Source organism: Salmo salar, chromosome ssa09, assembly GCF_905237065.1.
Source record: "Salmo salar chromosome ssa09, Ssal_v3.1, whole genome shotgun sequence".
In the NCBI taxonomy this organism is placed as follows: Eukaryota; Metazoa; Chordata; class Actinopteri; order Salmoniformes; family Salmonidae; genus Salmo; species Salmo salar.
In genome coordinates, this window is record NC_059450.1 from 17,612,952 (window position 1) to 17,631,691 (window position 18,740).

The following is an 18,740-nucleotide window of genomic DNA, read 5'->3' on the forward strand; positions in this document are numbered from 1 at the left end:
TCCCTGATTTTGAGAGGAGCTGGCTAATGTACCTGGAGACTTCAAGCAATTACGCTAGGCTAACGATACGCTAACTTCAATAATCTCCAAACTGCATGCAGAGACAAATTCATGGATACCATTTGTATGTCTGACTCTGGGTAAGTAGAAAAACGACCTAAATCTCAATCTCGCAGTATCCCTTTAAGTCCCTCCTGTTCCCATGCACTGCATGTATATGTTCTGTACAGCAGCTGAATGAGGGAGGATGGAGTGCGTTTGCTCAATCCCACCATAGTCGTCTACAATGTAGCAACATAAATTCCCCTGTCCTCCCCGGCCTTGGCCCTGGCCCCTCAGAGGCATGTGAAATGGTGGATCTCTGCTAGGCCGCTCCCACCTTTCAGTTAGCTCCTCAACAGGAATGTCCACATTAATTAAAACAGTCCCTCTGTGGGAACAACCAGGCCAGAAAGGGAAACTTTGATTTGTTCAGTAAACCCACTTAATTTAGGGCAGATTACTCTGATTAAAGGCTGAGATAGATATTGACAGGAGCTCAGTGAGTTGTAGCCTGAGGCCTAGGTGAGAAGGCTTGTCAATCTGCTGTGTTTCCGGTGTTTTTACTGTGAAAACATGAGGGCAGAAAAGGGGGAGATGGAAGTCACCAAATAGATGAAGTCTACTCCTTAAAACTGACTGGAAATATTTAGATTCAAGTACATTTTAATTATTTACTAAGTACACCGTTTTTTGTTGTTGTTGAACACACACACAGAGATTACTGTAAAGACAGACATCTGTAAAGACGGACAAAGTGCTGTGTAAGGAAGGTTGTCACACACCCATGTATGGTTCTCACAGGTCAGCAGAACATATGTCATTTACTGCATGTATGACTTGTATGTAAATGAGAACTCCTGGGGGTATACTATACATGTGGGTGTCAGTATATGTCTCCCTCTTCAATCCTCCATATAACGCACCCTCTCTAACGGTTGTCTTCTGAACATAGCACCTTAGAATCAGTTCTCGTTTGATACAAAACAATGGCTCATTATCAGGATTGTTGCAACAAGCACAGTTCTTTTTTGTTGCTAGATGTTTTTTTGTGACTGTCTGGCACCTAGATCCTTGTAAAGTTTCTGCTTTCATGTCAAAACCCTCCACCCATTCCCCTCTTTCTGTTTGTCACTGTCGGGGAGGAGGAGGGAGAGGGGAGGAAGGAGAGAGTCTGTGACAATGGTAGTTCAGTCCTGTCTGTGACAGCTGGGTCCCTGTTCAATTGATCCAGTCTCACTGAGAGTGAAGGAGAGGTTATCTATTCATTCCTTTACACCTCCCACCCTTTCATTTACTCCCCCGTTTTTGTGGTTTTGGACAGGTTGTTTACGGCAGAGCCTTTTGGTAGTGTTTTAATTCATATGCATTTCCATTTTATTGTATTATTTTCCAGAGATCAAGGCAGTGGAGTGTTTCCTCTTTTCTGTGTTCCGTTCAGCATTTCAGAAATGAATATTAAATCTGAAAATTAGGAGTGCAGGCTTTCCCTCTCTCTCGCTCGCTCGCTGCCCCGTCAGAGTTCACAGACTCAGAGCCATAAGGACTGCTAACCCCTCTGATTTCCTGGGCTGCCTTTTTGTCTTGTTCTATACAATGTGGCTAATGAGGGAGTGGAGTAGAAAGAAGTGACGCTTTGGGGAGCTATCAAAGTGAGTAGTCGTGTTTTTCTTGTGGCAGAAGGAGAGCGAACTAACAATCATAGTCTGCTCCGTGAGTTACATGTCCCCGGAGGATTGTGGGTAGGAACATCAGGGTGGTTGTCTCTTTGCTGTACATCACTGCATCCATCCCTCTGCCCCAACCGACCACACAACCCCACCATATTTCTCTAAACTGCATCTGTGACCCACATCCTTATAAGATCTCATCTCTATGCATGAGAAGTAATCATTTGAAGTGTATTTACAGTAGACACAACTAGCTAGTATAGCTTTGATTTTGACTGTGTGAACCCTCTCAATATTGTTGGGTGTTTCAATGCCTGATGGCATTCTCTCACACCCTGTCTGGGGGTTATCCCATGCAGTTTCCACCGGAGGGGAAAGGGGGCACAGCCACCCGGGAATAGTTTGGAACCCAACCACCACTCAGCCACCTTGGCTCTCACGGGGGGGGGGCGCTGCAGCTGCATGTTTTGATGCTTCCGCTGGACAATGTCTAAGGAATCCTAAAAGGGACATAATGGAACCATTGTCCTTGAGGGACAGGCTGAGATGTGCTTTTAATCGCCACAGAAGTTAATGGAAGCATGAGTTACAGTAGGTCAGCAGCCAGGCCTTTTGACGAACGATCAGTCCTGCAGACAGACTGTGTATGGTCAGTCCTGCAGACAGACTGTGTATGGTCAGTCCTGCAGACAGACTGTGTATGGTCAGTCCTGCAGACAGACTGTGTATGGTCAGTCCTGCAGACAGACTGTGTATGGTCAGTCCTGCAGACAGACTGTGTATGGTCAGTCCTGCAGACAGACTGTGTATGGTCAGTCCTGCAGACAGACTGTGTATGGTCAGTCCTGCAGACAGACTGTGTATGGTCAGTCCTGCAGACAGACTGTGTATGGTCAGTCCTGCAGACAGACTGTGTATGGTCAGTCCTGCAGACAGACTGTGTATGGTCAGTCCTGCAGACAGACTGTGTATGGTCAGTCCTGCAGACAGACTGTGTATGGTCAGTCCTGCAGACAGACTGTGTATGGTCAGTCCTGCAGACAGACTGTGTATGGTCAGTCCTGCAGACAGACTGTGTATGGTCAGTCCTGCAGACAGACTGTGTATGGTCAGTCCTGCAGACAGACTGTGTATGGTCAGTCCTGCAGACAGACTGTGTATGGTCAGTCCTGCAGACAGACTGTGTATGGTTTGCTTGAGAGCATCAGAAGTATGTGTGTATGCTTGAGCAAGAACCTTCCCTTTCACCATAGGGGCAAGAAAACATGCATGCAATGCATAAGCATAGTGGATACTGAGAGGTGTGTGTGTGTGTGTGGAGACTCACCTAATGTGAACAATGTAGACCAGTGTTTCCCAACTCCGGTCCTAGAGTACCCCCAACAGCAGCACACACTTTTGTTTGTAGCCCCAGACAAACTCACCCGATTCGACTCATTGAAGGCTTGATGATTAGTTGACAAGTTGAATAAGGTGTGTTTGTCCGGGGCTACAACACAAATGCGTGGTGTTGGGGGTACTGGAGGACTGGAGTTGGGAAACACTGCTGTAGACCAACTGAAATTCAGAGAAACAATTATTCTCCAGGAAAGCTCTGTCTCTTTGGGTCAGGTCCTCACGCTGCAACCTAAGCCTTGCTCCCGTTCAGGTAAGAATGTTAGGAGAGGAGACGGGCTTTATCCACGTGACCCAGATGCTCCTAATTAAAGCAGAGGAGGAACTGCCTGCCTGGTTCCTGAAGCTACAGACCTGACCACTGTTTGGTTCTACTCGATTTAAACTCCTGGCCCAAGGCCACTGACTGGCATGTTTAAGTGTAGCCGCTACAGAAGCTTTTGGTCCTTGTGGCGTCTTCAACACCTTATGTCTAAATATTTAGGTGCGTTCGTAAATTCAGTCTGGCTATTTTACTCCGATTTCAGCGCACTCTCGTCTGAGTGTGCCAGAGCGCAGAATAACCGCTGAATTTACGAACCGGTGTTAGTTGAATATTACTGGCGTTAGTGAACGTTGGCAAAAAAAACATAATTCAATTGTTTCCAGCAGCACAGTTAGCCACTAACGCTCTGGATAACATGAGAACAGCCTAACCTGCTCTGCTAGGGTGAGTAAAATGGTCAGAAAGGTTCTCTCATTTGTGTCTGGAAGTAGCTAGCAAATGTAGCCAGTTGGCTTGAGCGCTTGACTGCCGCTGTGAGGTCAGAACACTTGGATCAACACTACTCATCGGCCTGAGCGTACAGTGTGCGCTCTGAAGAATCTCAAATATTTGAGACGCTCTGAATTTATGAATGCCCTGAGCGCACTCTGGCACTCCAGAGTGAATTTACGAACACACCCATAGTGTTGTTTGGTCAAGTGTCCGATATCTGCTGAGAATGATGAACAATGGTTTACAGACATTACAAACATGATCAGCTAGACATGAATATTCTAGATGATTGTCCCTCTCTTTTCCCTCGGTCTTTCAATCTCTCTCCTCCACAGACAAGGAGAAGCGTGTGAAGTCTGGATCGGATGGGGAAGGAGCCAGTAGTAGCCAGTCGGAGAGCTCGGCCAGCCTGGGCAGTCTGAAGGGAGGAGGTGAGTCACCAACCATAACGTCTCTCTGCCTCAGGGATGGAAAGATGTATTCATATAGCCCAGGGGCAGGTGATGATGATGATGATGATGATAATCTGGTGCTTGTTGAGGCTCCTTTGTCTAGGAGTCCATTTTAGCCTAAATCCACCATCAAGCACTCATGCTGGTTACTGTCTTTTTTCTTCTGTAGATACCGGCTTGATCAATACTTCCTTGAGAACTAATGGTGATCTGTTTTTCTCAGAATCTTGTCTCTCTGATTATTTCTTTTTTGTTGTAAAGATATTTGGCACAGAGGAATGTTAAGGAGAAAGGTGACCTCTGGCATGTAAGCTTGAGTCCAACAACAGGAAACAGTTTGTTTGAAAAGCTTGAGGGATCTACATTCTTTGTGGCTGTTTGGTTCCTCGTCCATGGAATTCTGTAAGCCAAGAGATTCTAGTCCCTGTGACCGTTTCCTCAAATCCTGCTGGTGAGGCATATTTAGCTTTAGACCCTGAAGTGCTGTGTTGCCCTCTCTTCTGAGGGACCTGAGTTCATATCCGTTTGGACCTAGTATCTAGGTGTATGGCAATAATAAACTATGTAGTGTGTAAGCAGGCAGTATGTGAAAATGAGTGTGTGGACTGGGGGTGCCAACCATAAATAGTGCAGAGCCTCCACCTAGTGGGAATATACCCCTAAAGTGGTGTGTGTGTGTGTGTGTGTGTGTGTGTACAGTATCGGTCAAAAGTGTGGACACACCTACTCATTCAAGGGATGTTTTTTAATTTTTTTACAATTTTCTACATTGTAGAATAATAGTGAAGACATCAAAACTATAAAATAACACATATGGAATCATGTAGTAACCCAAAAAGTGTTAACCTCTTGACGGTCGCCTAGGATAGGGGGCGCTACAGCGATTTTTGAAAAAAATGTGTGCCCATTTTAAACGGCCTCCTACCCATTAAGCGCAAACCAGATGGGATGGCATATCGCTGAAGAATGCTGTGGTAGCCATGCTGGTTAATTGTGCCTTGAATTCTAAATAAATCACTGACAGTGTCACCAGCAAAGCACCATCACACCACCACTTCCATGCTTCACGGTGGAAACCACACATGAGGAGATCATCCGTTCACCTACTCTGCATCTTACAAAGACACATCGGTTGGTCTAATGTCCATTGCTCATGTTTCTTGGCCGAAGCAATGCTTCTTCTTATTGGTGTCCTTTAGTAGTGGTTTCTTTACAATTTGACCATGAAGGCCTGATTCATGCAGTGTTCTCTGAACAGTTGATGTTGAGATGTCTATTACTTGAACGCTTACGCATTTATTTTGGCTTCAATTTCTGAGGCTGGTAGCTCTAATGAACTTATCCTCTGCTGCAGAGGTAACTCTGTGTCATCCTTTCCTGTGGAGCTCCTCATGAGAGCCTGTTTCATCATAGCGCTTGATGGTTTTTGCGACTGCACTTGAAGAAACTTTCAAAGTTCTTGACATTTTCTGTATTGACTGACCTTCATGTCTTAGTAATGATGGACTGTTGTTTCTCTTTGCTTATTTGAGCTGTTCTTGCCACAATATGGACTTGGTCTTTTACCAAATAGAATGTATACCACTCCTACCTTGTCACAACACAAATGATTGGCTCAAACGCATTAAGAAGGAAAGAAATTCCTCAAATTCACTTTTAACAAGGCACACCTGTTAATTGAAATGCATTCCGGATGACTACCTCATGAACCTGGTTGAGAGAATGGCAAGAGTGTGCAAAGCTGTCATCAAGGCAAAGGGTGGCTACTTTGAAGAATCTAAAATATATTTTGATTTAACACTTTTTTTGTTAATACATGATTCCATATGTGTTATTTCATAGTGTTGATGTCTTCACTTTATTCTACAAAGTGTAAAATAGTAAAACTAAAGAAAAACCCTGGATTGAGTAGGTATGTCTAACCTTTTGACTGGTACTGTATATATTAGTTTACCCACTAGGAAATATAATATGCCCACACAGTATTGAAATACACACCAATTAGATATCCCTTGAGTTATGCTAAAGAATAATCAAACAACCAATGTACCGTTATGAATTATTATTAAAAGGAAAACATGTTATACACCAACAATTATCAGCCCCTTTGAATCGCTAGATCAATCAAAGATAGATATCTATCTATCTATCCTGCTCAAAAAATAAAGGGAACACTAAAATAACACATCCTAGATCTGAATGAATGAAATAATCTTATTAAATACTTTTATCTTTACATAGTTGAATGTGCTGACAACAAAATCACACAAAAATAATCAATGGAAATCCAATTTATCAACCCATGGAGGTCTGGATTTGGAGTCACACTCAAAATTAAAGTGGAAAACCACACTACAGGCTAATCCAACTTTGATGTAATGTCCTTAAAACAAGTCAAAATGAGGCTCAGTAGTGTGTGTGTGGCCTCCACGTGCTTGTATGACCTCCCTACAACGCCTGGGCATGCTCCTGATGAGGTGGCGGATGGTCTCCTGAGGGATCTCCTCCCAGACCTGGACTAAAGCATCCGCCAACTCCTGGACAGTCTGTGGTGCAACGTGGCGTTGGTGGATGGAGCGAGACATGATGTCCCAGATGTGCTCAATTGGATTCAGGTCTGGGGAACGGGCGGGCCAGTCCATAGCATCAATGCCTTCTTCTTGCAGGAACTGCTGACACACTCCAGCCACATGAGGTCTAGTATTGTCTTGCATTAGGAGGAACCCAGGGCCAACCGCACCAGCATATGGTCTCACAAGGGGTCTGAGGATCTCATCTCGGTACCTAATGGCAGTCAGGCTACCTCTGGCGAGCACATGGAGGGCTGTGCGGCCCCCCAAAGAAATGCCACCCCACACCATGACTGACCCACCTCCAAACCGGTCATGCTGGAGGATGTTGCAGGCAGCAGAACGTTCTCCACGGAGTCTCCAGACTGTCACGTGCTCAGTGTGAACCTGCTTTCATCTGTGAAGAGCACAGGGCGCCAGTGGCGAATTTGCCAATCTTGGTGTTCTCTGGCAAATGCCAAACGTCCTGCACGGTGTTGGGCTGTAAGCACAACCCCCACCTGTGGACGTCGGGCCCTCATACCACCCTCATGGAGTCTGTTTCTGACCGTTTGAGCAGACACATGCACATTTGTGGCCTGCTGGAGGTCATTTTGCAGGGCTCTGGCAGTGCTCCTCCTGCTCCTCCTTGCACAAAGGCGGAGGTAGCGGTCCTGCTGCTGGGTTGTTGCCCTCCTACGGCCTCCTCCACGTCTCCTGATGTACTGGCCTGTCTCCTGGTAGCGCCTCCATGCTCTGGACACTACGCTGACAGACACAGCAAACCTTCTTGCCACAGCTCGCATTGATGTGCCATCCTGGATGAGCTGCACTACCTGAGCCACTTGTGTGGGTTGTAGACTCCGTCTCATGCTACCACTAGAGTGAAAGCACCGCTAGCATTCAAAAGTGACCAAAACATCAGCCAGGAAGCATAGGAACTGAGAAGTGGTCTGTGGTCCCGACCTGCAGAACCACTCCTTTATTGGGGGTGTCTTGCTAATTGCCTATAATTTCCACCTGTTGTCTATTCCATTTGCACAACAGCATGTGAAATGTATTGTCAATCAGTGTTGCTTCCTAAGTGAACAGTTTGATTTCACAGAAGTGTGATTGACTTGGAGTTACATTGTGTTGTTTAAGTGTTCCCTTTATTTTTTTGAGCTATATATATAATCTATATCTTCAGAGTGTTCAAAGATACTTTAAAATGTGGATCCCTTCAACACAATAAAAGAAACAAGAAAACTGCTCAGTCCCAAATAAACTCAAGGTCCTGTGTCCAAGAATCCGTTCCAAGCTTTACTGGCGCCTGACCTGAGGCGCAGCGCGCGAATGGAAACACTAGTCAACGGACCTGTGGCTGTCCCAATAAAACACCCTGGAACAGCTCGACACAGTTCCTTTTGTGAAAACACAAACTAAATGGTGCTCTTTCATTTAAACGGGACCACTCGAACTATTAACTCCTCTCACTTTTACCACAACCAATGGCAACCCACAACCGTGGTAATGCGGTCTCTCAGTATATCGGTAGAGAGAGAGATTAAGAGCAGCCTGTTGATGACAGTTGATTCTCTGTCGGAGAAAGTACAACCTACAAATCCCTCACTGTCCTCACGGTGATCAAGTAAATGTTTGTCATATTTAGTACTTTTATTTCCACTGGTGAGCGAGTTACACAACTTTACACTGCTTGAAACGGCTAATTAGCAAATGTTGATAGCTTGTAGTTTTCATGAGTCTTTTCATGAGTTCCTCACTCGCGTTGCACAGTTTCCTAGCAACCGCTCAGTCTCCCAAATATGTCCCACATGCAACAACACCAGTACATACTTAAGGAATAAGGCATGAGGGGGTGTGGTATATGGCCAATATATCATGGCCAAGGGCTGTTCTTATGTACGACGCAACGCAGAATGCCTGGATACAGGCCTTAGCCGTGGTATATTGGCCACATACCACAAATCCCAGAGGTGCCTTATTGCTATTATAAACTGGTGACCAACATAATTAGAGCAGTAAAAACAAATGTTTTGTCATACCCGCGGTATGCGGTCTGATATACCACGGCTGCCAGCCAATCAGCATTCAGGGCTCAACCCACCCAGTTTATAATAAGTAATACAGTCTGTGCTAAAAAACAACAAAGTAACCAAGGGGGTTACAGCTGCATTCCAGAGCCTGAGAGGGAATGACGCTGACCCTACACCATACAGTACCTCGGGCACTCTGAGTTCTCCCTCTTCTCCCCTCCTCTGGGATCATGGGGATCAGTCACTGTGTGACACATACAGAGCAGCCTTAAAACATCCGCTTAGCCACGCGTCCCCGTCTTCTGGCCAGTTGGACCCCAGCCAGCCAGAGTGGGATCCCTCAGCTGACTCTGTTAACATGGGCCAGGACTGGATCAGCTCGAGATCACAGGATCAGGGCCATTTGGGTTCTCTAGAGAGGAGGGTAAAACCCTTGACCTGGAAATTATATTTTTGTAACAGAGGGGCTTGGTGTAAGGGGATTGCAGCCCTGTCACTTTATTTTTGGCAGTACTTGAGCTATGACTCACACAGGGATGTGTGGGTTAGACCCATAATGAAGTGGTATTGACAGATGCAAAGTGCTCACAGTAAGTATACACCACCTGGGAGCCTCAGGAAGGCGTGTTGCTGAAACTGAGTTTCCTGCTCATCATACAAACTAGTGTTTGTGTGCATCTCTATGCACATGCTTCCGTGTCCTCTCTACTTGGAGATGTAGTTTCTTAGAGGCCTGTAACATGATACTCCTGTTTGCCACTCACTCCCTGGGGCAAGCCTGCCAGACGATGCCCAGACCCCAGCCACACTCCAAAGCATGCAAACATTTAAAAAAACGTTATGTTGCTTATGCTTTAATCTATCAAATGTATTGCACAACTAGCTACATTTAGTTTTTTTATCATGTTATACATTTATTTGGGGATTCCACCCTGTAATTTGCCTGATGACACGCGATTGGAGAAGGAGTCTCATTTCATACAAGGGCGTTTGTCTACATCCCCTCTTCTCGGTTACCTTTGACCTTTTTCAAAAGGAGGACAGAGAGGACGGAGGAGAGGGGACTCAACAGTTGAGCAAATCTAATTAAGAAAAGGCCAAGGTCTTCTAAGGATAAAGAAGGATATGAGGTGCTTAATGAAGCCAAGTACAACTTTGAGACAGGTTTAGAGAACTGAGATTTGACCTTCTCTTCTCAAGGGACCGGCGACAGTTAGTCTGACCAGAGAATCAAGGCGGGAGGGGTAATTAGGAGGGGTAATAAGGAGGGCTTGGTCCTAATGATTCCCATAATGGCCTTTGTGTGTATGAGTATTGGCGCAAGTATGCTATGATAAATTACTTGGTAGACGTCTCACTTGTACATCTTGTAATGTCATTTAGGTAATACTTTTTTTGTAAGTCTGTTTAGAAATCAGTCTGAGTTCCATTAGGTATGTTTGCTTTCCATTGTTTTACAGAAGTGGCCACAGGAAACCTTCTAGACTTGGCAGAGGGGGCGAACGTGGCGCTGGTCCACTCGGGGACAAAGGAGAGCGAGCCGGACCCCTTCATGGTGCGCAACCACTCCACAGAGAACAACAATACTGTATGGGTAAGAGAATGGGGGCTATAATAGTACTATTGGAGCTGCACACGCTTGATAAGAGGGGCAATGCTTTATGGATGACAAAACCAAAGGCTTGGAGGGCATATGTTTTGCTACAACTAGCTGTATGGGTTAGATAAAATGGACGGAACAGCTACAGTATACTGTACGGGTAAGATGGAAACAATACAGTATTGGCAATAGCTCCTAGCATACACGCTTTATTCAAAGGCAGGGTATTTATACTAGAGCAGTGTTTCCCAACCCTGGTCCTCCAGTACCCCCAACAGTACACAGTTTAGTTTTATCCCTGGACAAACACACCTCATTCAACTCATTGAGACCTTGCTGATTAGTTGACAAGTTGAATCGGGTGTGCTTGTCCAGCGTTGCAATAGAAATGTGTACAGTAAGGGGGGTACTCAAGGACCAGGGTTGGGAAACACTGTACTAGAGTATATGTATGGGTTGAGTTAAGCTCAGGACAATGGTGCATTGAAAAGGACAATACTTGTTAGATGGTCCCCATAACAGGGGAGGGTATGAGGTTGTTACTCTGCAAGTCTATACTTATTTGATAGAGGTGTGTGTGAACTTTAGCTGCTCATAACCCAAAGCTTCCTTTTAAAGCTACTGTAAAACCATAAGAGCCGTTTGATGCCATTATCTTTACTGGAGATCACTTCCTGCAGTGTCCCTACTGTAAACCTTTTCTAAATGTTTTTAACTGTATTTAAATTACTTTGACATCGTCTTCTTTCCCTGACCTTGTCTGGTTTTTTTCTTCTGGTAGGAGCTTGAGGATGGTCTGGATGAAGCTTTCTCAAGGTGGGTGATGTTACTGTACCTCGTCCAGTCCCCCTCTGCAGTACCACCACACACACACACACACACACACACACACACACACACACACACACACACTGCTCTGGAAATAGCCGGTGGTTAGGGCTCGTCTCATAAATGCTGCCACTCCCTCCTGGCTCGTTGTGCTTATATCTAAGAAACAGGCTGTGTTTTCAGTTTACTGGCGCCAACGCCACACTTAGTCGTCATCTGCTTTCTCAGCCTCTTTCTTTTGGCCCCCACATGCAGTGATTTAACAGTAAGTTTTCAAGTTGGGATAGATTGAATCTGGCAGACAAGAATGGTTGTGGTTGAGGGATAAATACAGAGCGTTGGTTTTCGGTCACAGAACTAGCAGGTTCAAGGTTGACTGGACATGTCCTTCAGTGTATTCCTTGGGCTTTTGCACAGACTGGGATTACTCAATGGCTCATTTTAAGCTAATCCAACTCATGCAGAGCTCAAAGGACGCCATTTTGTTTCAATCAACCCCGATAGGGTTTTGAGGCCTACTGTGGAGTTTGGGGAGCTGAATCACAATTCCCAATATATTTATTTGTTTTCTAATGTCAACCACAAAGTAAGTCTAATTCCAGTCTTGTCAGTGCTTTAATTTCCCCCAGGACTCTTTTAATTTTCTCAGTTGAAACTGACAGTGGCCTCCTCTGTTTGTCTGTCTGGAGGTAGGGACAGTTTGCTTCATAGACTGGTAATCAAGCCATTCTAACGCGGTTATCAGATAATTATTTGTCTGCGCACACAGTAATTACTCATTAAGCTGTTAATATCTGCTGCTGTGATTAACGAGGGGACTCTGAAGAAGTGATTGTCTTAATTGAGGGACATTTAGGAGGTGCAAGCCTTTGAGGAGGCAGAGGATCTGGTGCAAGCCTTTGAGGAGGCAGAGGATCTGGTGCAAGCCTTTGAGGAGGCAGAGGATCTGGTGCAAGCCTTTGAGGAGGCGTTGAGCCAATGGTGAAACAAAGTGTCATATGGACTGACCTCGATGTCCAGCCAGACATGACCTGGACGATCTGCTGATGTCAGTACTTGTAGACTCACTTCTCTTTTACATTTTGTTTTAGTTCCATGCCTGTTGCTGATATATGCGTCTGGAGAGTTTTTCATTACTTAGGCTGCCACTTGAAAGTCTCTCTCACTGGACTCAAACAAGCTAGCGCTTTAGTATGGATTTTCTAAAAAGACCCAGTGATGACAGAAAAATTAGATTCTGTCTGTGAGACCTTAGTCTTCCTCAAGACTGGGCTGTTTGTCCACACGCAGGGAGTTTATAATCGGGTATATTTTGTTGTTGTTAATGCTTGTTCTTTCCTTTCTTTTCCTAGGGAATGGGGTGGAGTGAGGTCAGACTTTTCCTCTGTGTTTGAGGAAAGAGCTTTCAGTAAAAGTCAGTTAATTGGCAGTAGGGCTTGGGTTCCTCCAAACATGCTGTGGGTGGTAGAATGGGGTAGCAGAACTCTGGAAGTCAAAGGACGCATGTAATGTAGACAGTGGTTTTCCTCCTTCGGGACTTCTTGTGAATCCAAGAACAGTTTGTGTCAAACCTCCATCCTTGTATGTTAGCGTTTTACTAGTTCTAAAACCCATACAGAGTTGTCATTTCTTCCCTTCATTCTCTGCGTGAGTGATTTTAAGTTCAGCTGTATGGTCACGTAAACCTCTTCCTGTACATCCCTTTAAACAATGATATGTAGCAAAGTTGAGCCCAGGGCTTTTTCTCAATACTGATACTGACCTTGGACTGATGAGCCATTGCTCTAACTCGAGGGATTACAGTGACACCTTCTGGCGTAAAAGGTTACTGCAAACTTTGGGCATGGGTGGACATCCTCTGCAGTTCCTCATTATGACTATAGGGGACATGATTCTCTAATCTTTTAGTACTGGTATGAGGTTCTAACAGCTGTCTGACATTTTACATTTCCTTTGCACCCCTCAGCCGCAGTCTGGATAGCTTTGAATCATACTCAGGTAATGACGTCATCCATTGGATGTGCCGTGTCGTCCCCCCCCCCATTACTTCCCCCAGTCACCACCACTACATTCACCACTCTCATCCAAACTGTGACCCCTCTGTCACTCTCTTGTCCTCACCGCACCCAGCCCATCTGTCTGAGCGTGGATGTGTACATTACTGCCACCATGTAGTTGCATATCTCGATGTAGGAGTATTCCATTACCACAGCTCGGAACCCTGTCCTATTGATTTTCCCTATTGACAATGCTGAGGTAACGAAGGGCTGAAACCGAGAAGTACCCATCTAATTTAAGTTTGGACTAGAGGATCCTACTGAAAACCAGCAAAGTGCTGGGAAGGCTGTGCTGTGTATGCAAGGCAGGGTTCAATGCTAACGTGTTGACTTGTTATTTATTCTCATTTTGTCCATGCCTCGGATTTGTGTTTTTTCTTCTTTATAATCAGCCATTTCACCGTTGTTGCCACATCACTAAATGAGTGATGACATGGTGAGCCAAGTGGTTACTGTGGTAGCAGTGAAGTGTCTGGCGTGTGTTGAAACATTGTCTTGTGTCAGGTCTGAGATCTGTAGTCGTGTGAAGTGATTGTCTTACTTAGATGACCATACCTCACTGTTTGATTATTTCACACAACATGCCTCTACTGTTCAGTTCTGGATACTGTAACATGAGACCAACACAGTATTTGCAGTTACACTTACTCAAATTTGACACATTTGTGTATAGTATATTTAATGTCATGTTCAACAATGTTTGCTAGTAGCCAATACACACATTTGACCATTTAAATTGTACTACTGCGCAATGCTTTTCAATGTTAATGCTACCACATCTCCATTCATTTCAATGTATTGAGTGTTCACATCCCATCTTGTTACATGGTGTCTTTTGCCTGATGAATGTGACAAGTGAAATGTCTTTACTTCTCCCTGTCTAGACTCGCTGAGTCTCGCAATAACCCCCAGGTCCTGGACATTGGGGTAAACCCTCAGGACTTCAACACCGAAGAGTGCCTGTCCCCAACTAACTGGGACAAAACGGACGCAGACAACACCGAGAAAGACGATATGTTTGGGTTCTAAGGGTGGAGCCACTGCGGACGCAAGGCATCGAGGAAGGGAGAGAAAGATGGAGGGATTTGAGTGAAAGCAGTTGAGGCAGTGACTGGGATGTCTGTGAAATAGTAGTGCCATGGAGTGTGTACCTGATTCTCCATGGAAGTCCACTCAGTGGCGCCATCTTGAGGGATGTGACTGTTGGTGCATCTAGCTGACCAACCAGGTGAGACCTTCCTGAGCAGAGAGCCTCCAGAACTCATACCAAAGCAATGTAACCATTTGTTTCTTTTAATTAAATGTTAAACATGCAGTCATCTGGTGTTTGTTAAATTCAACTGTGCATACATTTTTTATTTTTCTATTTGCCCACTGTATATGTATCTGCTGGTATGTTTGAACTGTGTGTGGACCAAATTAAGTATGTATCTACCGTATACATAAGCTGAAATAGAGCTCTATCTATTTCAATCATTTGGTGAGCATTTGGTGAAGGCACAGTGAAGCATTTAGAGGCAGAAAATGGATAAAACAGGTTAACACCTCTATGGTCAGTGTTTGATGTGGAGTCAGGGCTAATGCCATGGTTGTTATGTTCCCTATGTTAATGGACCTGTGGATGGAGGGGAAACTTCACAGGTGATGGATTGAAAGCCACCAGCTGAACTCCAGCCCTGATGCCAAATATAAGATTAAAGAGTGCGGGTGGCTCACCTCTGTGCTCTAATAATTGGGCAAACAGGCTTGATCAAAATTGACTTGCATATATAATGTGTGAGTTGTGTGTATATGGATTAATCTTTTATTCTATTGCTAGATCTATTTTTGCACTCTACTCATCCCTCTCCAAAGCACATACTTTCATGTTGGGGATTGTTATAACATCAAACTCTTACATATACCACTGTAATGTTGTCTATGACCTTGTTTGTGCTAATAAAGATTTTGATAGTTTACTCATCAGTTTGGGGATGGGGTATGAGGACTTGAGGTCCAGTTTCAGTGTTAATGTCGGACATTTTTCTTAGTTTGAAATGTATTTAAATCATTTCCGGTATTATGTTACTCCTATTGAATTCAATAAAATGTATATATCAATGTGAGTCTGTTTTAATAATCTACACACTGCACCAGTTGCAATTATTACCGCTCAGCTTTGTCTCATAGGCCACCTGTGGTTCATTCAAGTAACTCATGAGTCATAACATTGGCATTAAGCATGTTATTTGTGGGTAAAACAATTGGCCAACGCCATATTAAACAAATTCGATGGTATCCAAATAAAATATTTTTGGTGCATTTGTCAAATGTACCTGATATCCATAACGTGATTGAACTCATTGACCTTTCTCGAGCATGCACCTGCTATGCCCCAAAAGTTATTTTTGGGCCGTGCAGTGGCTGAGTTGACAAAAGTGGTGAGTTGGCTAGCTAGCTATGTTTGACACCATTCAGCTAGTTAATAAAAAAAATATCAACCCATACAACCAACTATTGCGTTAGATCGATAAACATTTTTCTGATGGGAGGGTGAGGCGAAGTGCAAACGCGGTAGCTAACTAGCTTTAACATTTCACTTCTTTTCCCCCAACTTGGAAAACGTAAATGATGCTAACTAGCTAAGGTCATTTTTGAAGCAGGTCACTTTCGATAAGTGAATAAGATTTAAAATGTTAGTGTGAGAGCTATGCGTGGTGTGATGAATGCATTTTCCAGCTGTAGTTTTCTACCTCACTACTCTAGTACCTAAGGGACGGATCGAAATTTACAGAATCGGTACATGGGGGAGGGTCATGCTTTTTCAATTTCTGTCAAGGGGAGGGTTTCATATTTTTTTTTTTACATTAGTCCAGGGAAGGGTCACGTAATTGATGTAATTTCAATATTTCTGTGTTTTAGAATGAGTTGCGTATTAGGCTATATACCTGTGTGCCCAATGCAGCCCCTCATCTCTGGTTCTCTGCTGGGCATGCAATATCAAATGCATCTATAGGCTATTTAGTGTGGTCTCAATCAAATTATCCATAGGCTACGAATTGCATGCTTGGAGAAGCACAGAGCAAAGTTATATTTGTAAGATAGCTGCTGGGATGGTGTAAATAAAACTAGGCTGCATTACACACGGCAATGGATATTCCAACCCTGAGCCTGTTTTGATCTTGCTGATCCAAATCTTTTTTTGTGCTGCCTAACCAATGCTGTGCTGGGTGTAGTGCTACAATGGCAGGTCAGGAGGAGAGTCAAAGAATTCTGAAAATAATTTTTGATTAGGCCTAGTCCAAAAATATGCCATATCTCGCACACGGACTAGCTTATGTTCTGCTCAGTTTGAGAAGGAGAGGGCGAAGATGAGGGCCAGAGGTCAAATTTGATAGCTTGCTACTACTATAATTAATTTGAATAAAAACAGTTTTTTGCCATTATGTATTTATCAGAGTTACTGACCTCACAATAAACCAGATTATAGTTACTTGCATTGTGGTGCTGAAACTTGAACCAGCAGTCGTGGTACAATCAATCGAAAATGGACAGCTCATGGTGCTGAAAGTAGGGCAAATGAATTTCAACCATCTTCATTTTAATTAGACTTTAATAACAACGAGGGCTTTGTTTTGGAGCCTATTTCCTCCTTTAAGAAATACGAGCTAGGCCTACCTGTTTGACAGATGAAATTAAGCTATAGGCTGCTATATACATAGATTTGTCGGCCAATTCCTCCACCCACCGTGCACTCTTTAAATAGCCTACCTCCATGTCAGTGAAGGGCTGTTAAGTTAAAATCAAAACTCGATCTGTACAATAGAAGATGTTTAAACTCAGACAGCTTTTAGGGAAACACTTGTGACCTTCTCTCGTTTGGTTAAGCCAAGGAAGAAGAGTAGCCAGTAGTTAAAGCTTCAATTTTTCTAGGTTGGTAGGCCTACTGTCTGGGGTGGAAAGGTAGGCCTAATTTTTTTAAATACCATGCTCAGATTCCTATTGATGTCTCAGATTGAATCATTTGTAAACGGGGACAGTTTTGTTAAAAACAAGACACACTGATTTGGCATTGGAGAAATATAAGATGAACACAGGCCTATCTCTCGGTCTATTCTTAGCCTGTAATTTCAGTCATTTGTGTGGTATTAAAAAATATTCTGCTAATATGTAAATTACTTAGAATTGCATTAAATGTTTTATAAAAAGGCAATTTCTTCTCAGACCTGCAAATACTGATGATAGGTTCATGTAACGCTTTTACTGTAAAGGAGATCTTTCCACCCCTATTCTTGTTCAAGGTGATCTGTGAACCTGCCCAACCTTCTGGCCCGCAGCCCTGTGCTGAAACAATAATAAAGTACAGTATTTATCAAATATTGGTATTTTGAGTTTCTCTATAATTGTATTGTTTGTGCATTGCCAGTCAGGGGTGCCAGTAATTTTGGAGCCCACTGTATATAGAGAAAAGAGTCGGCCCGAGAATCGAACCCTGTGGCACCCCCATAGAGCCTGCCAGAGGTCTGGACAACAGGCCCTCCGATTTGACACACTGAATTTGAGAAGCCAAGGCTATTGAGTCTGCCGATAAGAATGCGGTGATTGACAGTCGAAAGCCTTGGCCAGGTCGATGAAGACGGCTGCACAGTACTGTCTTATATTGATGGCGGTTATGATATCGTTTAGGACCTTGAGCGTGGCTGAGGTGCACCCATGACCAGCTCGGAAACCAGATTGCATTGTGGAGAAGGTACGGTGGGATTCGAAATGGTCGGTGATCTGTTGATTAACTTGACTTTCGAAGATTTGAGAAAGGCAGGGCAGGATGGATATAGGTCTATAATAGAGGTATAATATAATATTACTGCCTCGACCGATTAATCGGAATGGCTGATTAATTAGGGCCGATTTCAAGTTTTCATAACAATCGGAAATCGGTATTTTTGGACACCGATTAGGCCGATTTAAAAAACAACAACATTTAAGACCTTTATTTAACTAGGCAAGTCAGTTAAGAACACATTCTTATTTTCAATGACGGCCTAGGAACGGTGGGTTAACTGCCTTGTTCAGGGGCAGAACGACAGATTTTTACCTTGTCAGCTCAGGGATTCAATCTTGCAACCTTACGGTTAACTAGTCCAACGCTTTACATTGCACTTCACGAGGAGCCTGCCTGTTACGCGAATGCAGTAAGAAGCCAAGGTAAGTTGCTAGCTAGCATTAAACTTATCTTATAAAAAACAATCAATCAATCATAATCACTAGTTAAACTAGTAATATCAACCATGTGTAGTTATCTAGCCTGTCCTGCGTTGCATATAATCGCTTAGGTACACGTTGCTCCAACCATAAACATCAATGCCTTTCTTAAAATC

At 43.9% G+C, this 18,740-nt stretch overlaps 1 protein-coding gene across 5 annotated transcripts in view; it reads left to right on the forward strand.

The window, feature by feature from the left end:
* The window catches only part of arhb (low density lipoprotein receptor adapter protein 1-B), a 52,299-nt gene extending 36,816 nt beyond the window's left edge, over positions 1-15,483 (forward strand). For 2 of the 5 annotated variants that reach the window (NM_001139964.1, XM_045723249.1), the window contains 4 exon segments: positions 4,197-4,292; positions 10,332-10,492; positions 11,280-11,314; positions 14,268-15,483. In NM_001139964.1, coding sequence (NP_001133436.1) covers positions 4,197-4,292; positions 10,332-10,492; positions 11,280-11,314; positions 14,268-14,412 — 437 coding nt within the window. In that variant the 3' untranslated portion in view covers positions 14,413-15,483. 5 annotated transcript variants of the gene reach the window in all.
* The last annotated feature ends 3,257 nt before the right edge of the window (positions 15,484-18,740 follow it).